Source organism: Tursiops truncatus, chromosome 9, assembly GCF_011762595.2.
Source record: "Tursiops truncatus isolate mTurTru1 chromosome 9, mTurTru1.mat.Y, whole genome shotgun sequence".
NCBI classification, from domain to species: Eukaryota; Metazoa; Chordata; class Mammalia; order Artiodactyla; family Delphinidae; genus Tursiops; species Tursiops truncatus.
In genome coordinates this window covers 9,296,113-9,309,105 of record NC_047042.1, presented here as the reverse complement: position 1 = coordinate 9,309,105, position 12,993 = coordinate 9,296,113, and the positions used below count along the sequence as shown (strand labels likewise).

Genomic DNA, 12,993 nt, shown 5'->3' with positions numbered 1-12,993 from the left:
CATCTCTGTTGTTTGGTGCACGCACATTTAGAATTGCTATGTCTTCTGGGTGGATTGATCTTTTTATCATACAATGTCCCTCTCTGTCTCTAGTAATTTTCTTTGCTCTAATATATACTTTATCTGATGATAATATAGCTACTCCTGCTTTTGTTGGACATGTTTTACATGACATATCTTCTTCCATTCTTTTACTTTCAGTCTGCCTAAATCACTGTATTTGAAGTCAAGCATATCGTTGAGTCCTGTTTTTTTAATCCACTCCGTCAATCTCTGTCATTTAAGTAGTATACTTAGACCATTTATATTTAATGTAACTATTGATACGTTAGGGCTTAAGTCTACCATTTTATCCTTCATTTTGTTTGGCCCTATTCATTTCTCTGCTTTCTTTTTCCTGACTTCCTCTAGGTTTTTAAACCTATACTTTAAAATTCCATTTTTATTTATATATAGTCTTTTTGATCATCTCTCTTTGTGTTTTTAGTGGTTTTTAGCCTTTTTAGTGGCTGTTTAGGTGTTATATCACTACATAACTTATCACAATCTAATGGTGTCATCATTTTACCAGTTCAAGTGAAGTGTACTTACCTCCCTTTACATCCCTTCCTTCTCTCCATGTAAAATATATAGTTATCTTAAACATTTCCTCTACATATGTTTAGAACTGCATCAGATAATATTACAAATTTTGCTTCAATCATCAAACATAATTTAGAAGACCCACGAGGAGAAGGAAAGTCTTTTATTTACCTGTATTTTTTAGTTCCATGTTCTTTCTTCCTTCCTCCTGTCTGATTCCTTCTGGTATCATTTCCTTTCTGTTTACAACTTCTTTTAGCCATTCATTTAGGATGACAGATTCTCTTAGTTCTCTTCATCTGAAAATGTTTTGATTTCTCCTTCATTCCTATAGGATATTATCACTGTATATAGGATTCTGGGGAAACAGTTCTTTTCTTTCAGCTCTTGGTAAGTGTGGTCCTACTTCCTTCTGGTCTCCATGGCTTCTGTTGAGAAATCCTCTATTATTTTGTCCTCTGTTGTTTTGTCCTCTGTTGAGAAATCCACTGTTATTTGAGTTGTTTTGCCCTCTAGGCAAAGTGTCACTATATTCTGGCTGCTTTCAAGATTTTTTGTCTTTAAATTCAGAAGTTTAATTGTAACATATTTTGACATGGATTTCTTTGGCTTTATTTTGTGAGTTCACTGAGTTTCTTGAGTCTGTGGAGTAAGTCTTCTGCCATATTTGGGAAGTTTTCAGCCTCCCGCTTTCTCTTCTCCTTCTGGGATTCATCAACACAACTGTGAAATCTTTTGTTACAGCATCACACGTCCCTAGGACTTTCTTCCGTTTTTTTTCCCCCCAATCTGTTTTCTCTGTATTCTTCAGGTTGGTTGATTTCTGTTGTTCTCCCTTTAAGTTCACTGATCCTCTGTCCTCTGATAATGCCATTGAGCCCGTTTACTAAGTTTTAATTTGGGTTATTATATTTTGCAGTTTCAAAATTTCCCATTTGGTGCTTCTTTGTATCTTAATTTTTTGCAGAGACTTTCTGTGTCTTTGCTGAGACTTAATTTTTTTTTCATGTCTCTCTCATGTTTTAATTGCTCACTGAAATCATTTGATAATGGCTTCTTGAGAATCTTAGATAATTCTAACATCTTAGTGTCTATTGATTATCTTTTCTCGTTCAATCTGACATATTCCTGGTTCTTGTTATAGTGATTTTTCTTTTTTTTTTTAACATTGAAACCAGGACATTTTGGGTACTATGAGATGGGATCTTGTTGAAATCTTTGTTATAGCAAGGCTCCTCTGAACACTGCTCTGGTAGGGAGGGGCCCACCTAGTTACTCCCCGGTGGAGATGGACATTCTGGGCCCCAAAGTCTCTGTTGACATTAGGGTGGGGGAGTGGGCTAGTGCATTACCTCCCAGAGGGAATGAAAGTTTGGGCTTCCTCTTGGGCCTTCTTTGAAACCTTTGGGTGGGGTCAGAGGTCAGAGTGCACTGCAGCCTGACAAGGGTGTTGATGGGGCTGCAGTGTGTTCCGTATGTTTGGGTGGAACAGAGCAGTTACAGTCTAAAAGTTTTCTGTCCTGCGAGGCTGCCTTTCTCCTGGTCCTTTAAAGAGAACAGCTTTTGTTGGGGCTTTTTCTGTCTACACCTGTAGAAGTTTCCACATTCTTTGCTCCAGGTCTGGGATATGGGAGCCCAAAAGGAAACCTAGGGACCTCCTTGGCTGGTTGGCTTTTTTCTCCACCCTTTGGCGTCATCTTACATTTGTTTTATACATGATATCTGGGGTTTTTAGTTGCACTTGGTGGGGGAATAGGTAGGCATATGTCTATACTACCTTCCCAGACGTCTGTAGATTTAAGTTGTCAAATGACTGAAGAACTCAGAAGCAAGGCCAGCAGTTTTGAAGTTCAGTAGTAGAGCCCAAGAATGATCAGTTCACGGTGATGGAAATGAAGAATCACACATGTGGTGAGGCCAAGGGCTCTTCATGCTGAAAGGTCACGACAAGCCCACGTTCTCCTCTGGGACACACAGGTCGTTGGTTAACTCCACAATCAAAATGTTCAAACTGTTCCCAACAGAGTGTGCACTCTTTGGATACCCCGGTTCCCTTAGCCCCCACTGCTGAGTGTTCCCATGAGCTAGGAAAAGTGTCCCCCAAATAACTCTGGTTTTCCTCCATAAACACTGAGAGCTGGGCTGTGAAGGGCCAGAGCCATGCTTTATCAGGCCCACGTGATGGCCCATCCTCATTCTTGATAGAATAACGGCAGGAAATGGGTGCATAGCTTAACCAAGCCACTCTACCATCACCACCACCACCCCAAGGTAAAAAAAAGCCAGGTTGCTTTTGTTTTAATAAAACAAAAAAAGGTTGAAAAACACAGAATTTGCTTTTAAAAGTTTAAAAAAAAAAGTGTCCTAGAGCATTAGATAAATAAAAGCTGTGGTTCCCAAGCCAGCTTGAATAGGATCATCCAGGGATGTTCGTGGCGCATCCATGACCAATTGAGTCAAGTCCTGGCATTGGAGCCTGGAAATGTGCATTTTTACAAATCTCCCAAATTCCCTAGAGATTTGGATACACAGCTGTGTTTGCAAGCGACTGCTTGGGTCCCTTACTGGGCCCTCTGTCTTATTTACACTTAATTAGGCCAGGAAATGGGAGACTGTCTGATCTTGCACAGTCAGGTGTTAGAGACTGTGGGTGCTCGTTTCACATTTCATCCTGGCGTCCGGGATTGTGAACTGCACCTTGCCTCACTCCAGCCAATATCTTGTGGGTGGGAGCCTAACCTATAGTGTCACTGGGCAGTTTTCCTCCAAGTCTCTTCCCCTTTGATAATTATTGCAACATGAAACAAGCGCATAATGCCCTGGAAAGAGCCCCTCCGCTCCATCACGTGTTTGTCAGTTTGAAATATGCTTTCAGATGAAGAGGCACCTTGCACGTGGTGCTCAGCAAATAACAGTGATGAGTCAGTGATAGTCGGTTCCTTAGCAATTAGTCAGTAAATACGTGTTGTCGGTATTGGACTGGGGAGAGCGATAATCAGATCTGTGACTTACGAGCGCTGTCTGGAGGATGGGTCTTTATGTGCAGTTGGAGGTCTTCCAGGAGATGGCGCCGTCCTTCATCAGAGGTGGCTGTGGAAGCCTCTGCCCTGCTGCCTGGCAGCTCTCCCGCAGGCCACTGGGCTTCTTGGTGACTGTCCCTCACTTCTCAGTCTCCTAGCTTCCACTCACCACATACAAATGCCATCACCATTAAGACATATATGACCTAGTCTAGTCCAGTTCCTCATTTTCTACTTGAATTCTCTCCTTAACTGTTTTTCATTTGCTTTCTGATTGACTTACCCAGTGCCTTTTCAAACCTAAATCGCTTTGTGTCTGTGGGGCCTTGAAATACATTTTTCTCTAAATTATGAATAATTGGTGCACTGGACTAATATATGCATCATATGAATTTATTCTCCTTTACCTGTGATGCCAGTAATATACTCAGCTTCTGTTTGTTGCTAAACTTTGTGTTTCTGGCTGTAATATAGTATTTATTTTCATACATAACAGAGGTTTTTATGATTTTGTTCTTCTTTTTTCTCTCCCCCGGGGAGTCCCTCCCCCTTTTCCTAAACTGTGGCCCCCGTATGGCTGTGCCCATCTCTCCTCACCCCCGTAGGGTTCTACGGCCTGGACGAGTCTGACCTGGACAAGGTCTTCCACCTGCCCACCACCACGTTCATCGGCGGACAGGAGTCGGCCCTTCCGCTGCGGGAGATCATCCGGCGCCTGGAGGTAAGAAAACACAAGTCGTTTCCAGAAAACTCCAGTGGACTTGCTAAAAACTTGTGTTGGCAGGAGGCCTCCAGACTAGGTTGTTTTTCTCTTGATCCTATATATTTTTTTAATGTAAGGGAAGGGGAATTGTTTTGTTCTGTTTTTTGCTATTTTGTTGATGAAATTCCATGTTTTTTTATTTTTACAATCAACCATAACAAAATGTAGACTTTGCTTCCGACTTTAAAAAATGTGTCCTGGGCTTCCCTGGTGGCGCAGTGGTTGAGAGTCCGCCTGCCGATGCAGGGGACACGGGTTCGTGCCCCGGTCCGGGAGGATCCCACATGCCACGGAGCGGCTGGGCCCGTGAGCCATGGCCACTGGGCCTGCGAGTCCGGAGCCTGTGCTCCGCAATGGGAGAGGCCACAACAGTGAGAGGCCCACGTACCAGAAAAAAAAAAAAAAAAAATGTGTCCTAAAGCATTAGGTAAATAAAGGGTGTCATTCCCAAGCCAACTTGAATAGGAACGCCTGGGGAGATTCCTGGCCCAACTGAGTCAGCTCTGGTTTTGGAGCCTGGAAATGTGCATTTTTACAAATCTCCCGGAGATAGGGATACGCAGCTGTGTTTACAAGCGACTGCTCGAGCCCCAGGTTGTACTGATCCAGCATTTGAAAGGGGCAGAGAGCCATGCACGGCTCTCATTTCATCCAGTGCCAGAACCCAGGAGTTGGGCTGTTGTGGACCCTTGGACCTGGACTCCAGGGGTCCCAGCCATAGCACCCCCTGTCCCCAGAGGGCCCCACGTCCAGGGCTCTTCCAAGAGAGCCTACCATTCTGACTTGTCCCAGTTAGGAATACCCCTTCTCGTTGTTTACAGATATTTGTGAACACTCACCCGATGATGGTGGGTTAGGTATGTTTACACGTGACATGTGCGTGCACTGGGCGGCTGTGTGAGCTGACAGAGCTTAAGTATGTTCTTGGTCCTGTGACATAATAATCAACTTGCAGCTCTTTGAATATTTAGAGCGAGTGCAATTTCTTGGCTTCCTAACGTCTCACTAGAGAGAGAAGCTAAGAATCGGCACCTAAAACTCCCTGCCCTTTTCTCCTGGGGATTGAGCCAAGAACAGGAGAAACAAAATATGATCCAGGGGCCCAGTAACTATGTGTCCAAGTTAATAGCTAAATTCATGCTGATAATAATGGAGACATACTGTTTTTGACCTAATAATTTCCTTTGAGCCTTTAATTGTTCATTAATGGACATACCTGCCCATCAGGCATAAGGAGCACGGGCGTGTTCTCCTGCCTTCATGGGTAAAGGAGGGAGCCCCCTCCCCCTCCCCGCCTCTTCCCTCCCCACTTCCTCCCTCCCCCTCCTCTCCCCCTTTCCCTTCCTTCATTCTCTTCCCCTCCCCTCCCCTCTCCCCTTCCCCTCCCCTCTCTCCCCACCCCTTCCTCTCCTCTCTGCTAGGCTTACAACTCAGACTTGGGTCCCAGGGAAGATGCACCCTTTTTTAAGCTGATGGAGGAAGGTTCAAGGTTCATGTTAACAGACGCTGTGGCTGGGCCATGTTTTCTCAAATGTGTTTGTGTAGAAATACACTTTCTTCTGCGGCTCAGTAGATCAGGGCACTGTCACTGTACAGCTCCGGTGGAAGTGGTGACACGCGCTGGCTCTGAAGTCAGGGAAGGCAGGCCAGCACCCCCCATCCCTGGGCTTCTTGTGCATCCAGTTTAAAAGTTCCCAGTTTATCACATGAGGTGTCCTCAGGGAAATATAGTTTTGGAGTTAATGAAAACACCTTAAACACCAAGGTCTTTCCCAGCTCCATCTCCTCTTTTTGTCCCTAGGCAAGATTTTCCTCCTCTTGGCTAGGATGATAGTGAGCGCGTTGTGGTTGGCCATTATTTTGAGTTCAAGCAAATGTCCCTTTGTTTCATTATCATAGAATTAACATGCAGAGGTGCCCACCCCTGCTCTGGTGTCACATCTGGACCCACCACTGGGATCCCAGGTGCATCCTCACCCTGCACTGTGCCAGCCAGTTTCCATGTCTGTTGTGAAAACCAAAGGGGGTCACAGACAGAACCACCAAGCAGAACCCGGCCCTCTAAGTGCTTGGTCAGCATGGCTGCTGCGAAGTTGTTGAAAGGCATCTGTGGGCTCTAAAACTTATTGTCGGGAGTTCCCTGGTGACCTAGTGGTTAGGATTCAGCGGTATCACTACCGTGGCCTGGGTTTGATCCCTGGTCAGGGAACTGAGATCCCACAAGATGTGCAGCGTGGCCAATATATATATATTAATTAATTTTAAAAAATTATTGGCACACCAGGGCATTGCTTTTTAAATTCCTAAAAGCAGTGGTTAAGAATCCTCCTGCCAATGCAGGGGACATGGGTTTGAGCCCTGGTCCGGGAAGATCCCACATGCCGTGGAGCAGCTAAGCCTGTGCACCACAACTACTGAGCCTGCGCTCTAGAGCCCATGAGCCACAACTACTGAGCCCGCGTGCCGCAACTACTGGAGCCCGCGTGCCTAGGGCCTGTGCTCCGCAACAAGAGAAGCCACCACAACGAGAAGCCCGCACACCGCAACGAAGAGTAGCCCCAGCTTGCTACAACTAGAGAAAGCCCACACACAGCAACAAAGACCCAACGCAGCCATAAATAAATAAATTTTAAAAATAAATAAAAGCCTGCTAACTTAAGTGGCCACTGAGCTGTGATATCCACCGGCAGTACAGGGCCTTTCTTTCTCAGGGTGGTGGGCACAGTCTGACCTTGAGGTCAGAGAACCTGTCTTCCCCAGGAGCTTCCCCATCCCTGGGCTGGTGCTTCTGTCCTCCCACCATGAGGGGAGCATGTCTCGGCTTAGTGGTTCTCACTGTCCCCTCCCTGCCTATTGGGCTCTGTACTCTGTGGAGGAAGTATTTCATGGCCAGGTTCGGAGTGAGAGGAGGTTGTGGGCCCAAACTTGGTGCCCCAGATCACAGCTGGCTCTGTTGCATTTGAAAGGGAGGCCACCTGTTCCTGCCAGCCTTCTGGCTGAGTGGGCAGTCAACACGCCTGGGGGGACATCCCCTTGATCGTGTGTGTGTGCGTGAAAAACAGATGGCGTACTGCCAGCACATTGGGGTGGAGTTCATGTTCATCAATGACCTGGAGCAGTGCCAGTGGATCCGGCAGAAATTCGAGACGCCTGGGATCATGCAGTTCACCAACGAGGAGAAGCGGACCCTGCTGGCCCGGCTAGTGCGCTCCACCAGGTACGGGGCTGCACTGGTCCCGTCAGTGTGGCACAGCCTGTTGACAGGGGTGGGTGGGTTTGGAGCGTGGCCACAGCCCCACGAGAGCAAGGTTGGCCCTGGCGACTTGGCTCTTCAGAGTGGCTTGGTTCCTGTCCAGGTTTGAGGAGTTCCTGCAGCGGAAGTGGTCATCTGAGAAGCGCTTTGGTCTCGAAGGCTGCGAGGTGCTGATTCCTGCCCTCAAGACCATCATTGACAAGTCAAGTGAGAACGGAGTGGACTACGTGATCATGGGGATGCCGCACAGGTACCTGGCTGCCCTTCATGCATCCAGAGCACGGGGTGGGGCACTAGGCCAGCAAAGAGGCTGGCTCGCCTGGAACGCACTTGCACCCCTGTCCTGGGACAGCCATCGCCACAGCATCCCCCTCCCTCAGTAGCCACTGTCACACTCAAGGCCATAGTGGTTTTAGGCAGGCATCTTGGCCTCATGCCCTTGTCGGGATCACCACTGAGGGAGGTTAACCTAGAGGGAAGGCTGCTCGGTGACGTGGAGCGGAGACCTCAGCTTGAGGCGGCAGCGGAGGCTGAGGGTGGAGCGTTCGCCGCAGGCCGGCAGTGTTTCTCCGTTTTCTACCTTTCTTCCTCCCACCTCGTCGTGGCCCTGGGTGCCGGGCAAGCAGAGGCTGAGTGTCCCATCAGCTCTGCTCTCAGCTCCTCTCGGGCTGCAAACCGAGGCACTGCCTGTCCATCGGGGGAGGAAGGGGCTAGAACAGCATTGCCTGCTGCCCGGAACACAGCTCAGGCCCTGCTCGCTCCTCTGTGTACCAGAGGGCGGCTGAACGTGCTTGCAAACGTCATCAGGAAGGAGCTGGAGCAGATTTTCTGTCAGTTCGACTCAAAGCTGGAGGCAGCTGATGAGGTGAGACACCTGATTTCTTTTAGAAACTAGCATAGCTCCGACCCACACCAGACCCTGGTTCCACTTGTTTCTCCGGAAGCACCTGGGCCTGGGATCCTCCATACCACTCACAGAGGAGGTGGCCGGTGGCCGACCTCCCGGAGAAAAGAGAGATCAGAGGCTTGGCAGCCCCCGCAGTCCTCCCCGCTGGGGTTTGGGATGTGCGCCTCTGGTTGAGGGACCTTCTCCCTGTGCCCTAGGTAGAGCCGTTCTGGGGAAAGGCTTTCCATCCTTCCAGGAATGGGGGTTCTGGGAGGAGAAGTAATACAGGACAGCGCTGTCGTGAAGAGTAAGCATCTCCATGCCCAGGATGAAGACTGACTGTTTGTACCTTCAGGGTTCTGGAGACGTGAAGTACCACCTGGGCATGTATCACCGGCGGATCAACCGTGTGACCGACAGGAACATCACCCTGTCACTGGTGGCGAACCCTTCCCACCTGGAGGCTGCCGATCCCGTGGTGATGGGCAAGACTAAAGCTGAGCAGTTTTACTGCGGGGACACCGAGGGAAAGAAGGTAAGGCCACGGGGGCTGGCCAGGGGCAGCCCTGAGGCCACATGGTCCAGGACCGGCTCACAGCCTCAGGCACGTCCCAGACCTCATGTTTCTGGAATTTAACAAAATATTCTGAATGGATTTTGAAAGAGTAGCCATAGTATTAATAAATTAATCCGTTACAGATAATGCTTCCTTCCAAGTTGTGATCACCAGAGCTAGGTGGGGAGTAGATTGCTTTCATTGTCACCACACCTGTGGAGAAGCTAGTCTTGTACAGTATCATGGCGGACAAAGAGCCTTTGTCACTGAACAGGAGGAGAGAGTCTTAAGGAAAAGATGTGGGTGAGCCTAAAGGAGGAACTGTAAAACTGACAGATGGGGGGCTTCCCTGGTGGCGCGGTGGTTGAAAGTCCGCCTGCCGATGCAGGGGACACGGGTTCGTGCCCCGGTCCGGGAAGATCGCACATGCCGCGGAGCGGCTGGGCCTGTGAGCCATGGCCGCTGAGTCTGCGCGTCCAGAGCCTGTGCTCCGCAACGGAAGAGGCCACGGCAGTGAGAGGCCCGCGTACCGCAAAAAAAAAAAAAAAAAAAAAAAAATACTGATAGATGGGAGGAGAGGTGTTCGAGTTTGTAGCAGGGTGGCACCGTTTAGAGATGGAGAACAGCTCGAGTTCCGGGGGGCCCTGGTACCGGCATTTTCCAGGTGTGTGACACTGAATGTTTAATGTTGGTTGGACAGCCTACTTACGTATAGAAATCCTCAGTGGATTTTAACTGTTTGTCCTTGTTTAACCTCAAAGTAGAAGTCTGTCTGTAACAAATTGTACAGTTCTTATTACTTAATGATAACCTCAAAGCCAAGCAATAAGAAAAATCAAGTTTTTGTAATGTCTGCCTGTGCATTCTGGGGCATGTTCAAAGTCAGCATCACCAACCTACTCTCAAGCATCTCTTGTTCTTCCTAGAAATAGGGTCATATGTGAGGAAGCTAACAGAACATACACAGTGTGATGTAAAGCTGCAGGTTCACTGGTAAAGAACTTCAGAAGACGTATATGGGTGTGGAAGGAAGTGGAATGAAAGGCAGACAAATCCTCTCATCGATAGAGTAGGTAGTTGTCATATTTAATTAAAGAAACAGCAGGATTTAGGTAGACGGGAAGAAAAGGACATTCTCTGGCGATGAAAGAAGGACAAGGATGGAGGTGGGGTTGTGCTGTGGGCAGAGCAGGGAGGAGCTGGGCAGGGCAGCCTGGCCCAGGGATGCCCTGGAGAGAGGTCAGACTTTTTAGAGGTGGAACCAAGCATTAGTCTACTAGGTTCTATAATTTAAAACACTGTGAGTCTACTCGTACTGTGTTTGGACGGTTAGAGGGTAACGGGATCCCGACCAGAGGTGGCATTGGGAACAGGAAGTGGTTCCTGCACCACAAAGAGTGTGGCCCACGGGGAGGGTGTCGGGACATGAGAGTTACTTTTCTGAGCTTGGGGGCCTGGATGGTGCCTCAGAAACTCCAAGAGGGTAGAAAGTGGCTTCCTGTGCAGCCCCCGAGACCACCAGTGACACAGTGGCCGGGGACGGATAGGGAGGAAACCAGCATCAGTGACCAGTGCCTCCAGCATTTCCGCTGTCTGTGGCTGGAACCCTTGCCCAGGCATTTGGGGCCAGGGAAGGGAACAGGATTGCAGAAAACTTTGTGACATCCACGTTCATAAATTACAGACGAAAAGCCACTCCATCATCGCTTGCTTAGAATGCTGGAGACGTCCTGAAAAGGAATGAAAGAACTAGGGAGAAGTGGTGGAGGGTGTCTAACATGCTTCAGATGATCACAGCAATCCATCCTGAGGCCAGGAGAGGCTGATTAGCCCTGTGTGGTCACCAGGCACTTGTCTGAGGGAGTGCCCTGTCCATGGGAGTGCCCTGCCTGGCGTGGACGGCCCATCCCTCCAGGCCCCTGCCCCCGCCCCTCTATCTGAGCCCACCCTTGCCCGTGCTCAGCGGGCGGGTCCAGACCCCACCAGTCCTTCACACCTGCTCTCCTGGCTACGCTTCCCAAACCCTTAGGCAATTATCTGATTTCTGTTAAACCCAGAATCCAGGGAGCTGGAGTGTTTGTTACATAACCTTCAGTGTTTCAGAAAAAAACTATGTAATTTCTATAAATGTGGCCAAGGTTGTTCTATAACCTGGTGCAAGACTGAGCCTGACCCAGCTTGGCTCAGGGCTGATGTGGCCCTTGGGGCATTCATGTGGGAAAGCAGCTCCCTAGCGCCGCGGGTGGCCTGCCACGGACGGAGGCCCGCTCCTACCTGGGTCCAGATCGGGCCGCCAGGGTGTGTGATTTTAGCAAGCAGCGCTGCGCTGAGGAACACAAGGGACCGAGTGCAACCTAGCAAGGGGCACAATACAGCTTCTCCAGAAGATCAAGAGAAACAGCGTGAGGAGAGGGGAGGCTGACCCTGAGGTGCCCGACGGCAGAAGGCCGAGGTTGTACAGAGAAGGCTCTGCAGAGAAACGCACGTCCTGGCGAGCAGGAAGAGGCACCGTGTCCCCCGGTCGTTTGGGCCCTGGCAAGGCTGCAATCCTCTGAGGAGGTCCCTGCGCAGACCCGACACTTGTGTCCACTTCCACCTGTCCCAGACAGCGTCCCTGTGTCCCTCAGGGCAGGACACATGGGGTTCTGCTAAAAAAAAAAATCTAGATTTTTGTCCCTGAAGAGCACGTGGACCTTCTCTTCCTGGCGCTGCGGACCAGGGAGGTGACAGGAGCTGAGTAAACACAGCAAGAGGGCGTCAAGGAGCAGGGGTGGCAGGGCCGTGGGGCTGTACCAAGCAAACAGGTAATGTGCTGCGGACAGTGGGAACAGTGTCTCACGGGGTAGGAGATGTTTATAAACGCGGAAGGAGGAAGGCCCAGAAAAAGGGTTGGAATTGGAGGCATCACAGTTGTGCAGTGTACAGACTTAGAAATCTCTGTGTGCGTGAACCTGTGCTTCTGGTTTTTGGCTCTGTGCTGGAAGAGCCTAGAAGTGTGATGTTTCTAGTGGTGATGAGCACACAAATACTAGTCTTCAGTGCCGTCCTCCACTGAAGGAACCAGGCTCCTTAGAGAAGTGTCTGATTCCAGGGCTGGGCAGGAACAGTGCAGCAGGGGGCTGAAATCTCTGTTGTGCCAGAAAGCACGGAGGCCCCCACGAGCCATGGGGCCTGTCCAGATGGCACGGGACCCCCACGCCAAGTATGGGGCAGTGTGAGCATCCAAATAACTACAGATACTAGTCAGTTACAGCCAGCTGAATAAAACAGGAATCCGGGAGCACATATTAATACAAATAAATAAAAGTCGAGAAGAGAAAGCTTTTGTGGAATGCCAGCGCGTGAGGTAGGAGTGACACCTGGCAGCATCCCGGGGTGCCGCTCAGGCTGCTGGGTGGGTGGAGGTGTGGTAAGGAGCAAGATCTAGAAGTTCTCCTCACTGTTCTCGTTACCGAGGAGAAATGGCGAGTTTAAAGGGAGAAACACAGACTTCCTGGCGGTCCAGTGGTTAAGACTCTGCACTTCCACTGCAGGGGGTGCAGGTTCGATCCCTGGTTGAGGAACTAGGATCCCACATGCTGCGCAGCGTGACCAAAAAAAAAAAAAAAAAAAAGGGAGAAACAGACAGCTACCTGTCCATGTGATCCAAGTCAACTTCATCCACGTGGGGTAGGCCAGCTCTGGCGTCCCCTGGTACGGAATGCACCGTTCCTGAGTCTGGTCACACAGGACCATCAGAGCCCAAGGCCTGTCCGCGACGTGGAGACGGGAGACACAATGGGCTGCTCCAGGTCGAGAGGCTAAAGAGGCGTGGCCCTAAGAGCACGTCCACGTGGGGTCTGGGCCAGCATTGCTTTCCTGATGAGAGGGTCCTGCGTGGTGGGTTCAGGGGTGATGGGCATTGGCTCTGCAGCAGATGATGGTAGGGTGGCT

General features: G+C 49.6%; 1 protein-coding gene across 3 annotated transcripts in view; it reads left to right on the top strand.

The window, feature by feature from the left end:
- The window catches only part of OGDH (oxoglutarate dehydrogenase), a 76,333-nt gene that overhangs the window by 40,367 nt on the left and 22,973 nt on the right, over nucleotides 1–12,993 (top strand). For all 3 annotated transcript variants that reach the window (XM_033862845.2, XM_033862847.2, XM_033862846.2), the window contains exons 5-9: nucleotides 4,208–4,323; nucleotides 7,428–7,582; nucleotides 7,722–7,868; nucleotides 8,393–8,483; nucleotides 8,860–9,039. In XM_033862845.2, the coding sequence (XP_033718736.1) occupies nucleotides 4,208–4,323; nucleotides 7,428–7,582; nucleotides 7,722–7,868; nucleotides 8,393–8,483; nucleotides 8,860–9,039 (689 nt within the window). The remainder of the gene's footprint in view (nucleotides 1–4,207; nucleotides 4,324–7,427; nucleotides 7,583–7,721; nucleotides 7,869–8,392; nucleotides 8,484–8,859; nucleotides 9,040–12,993) is intronic.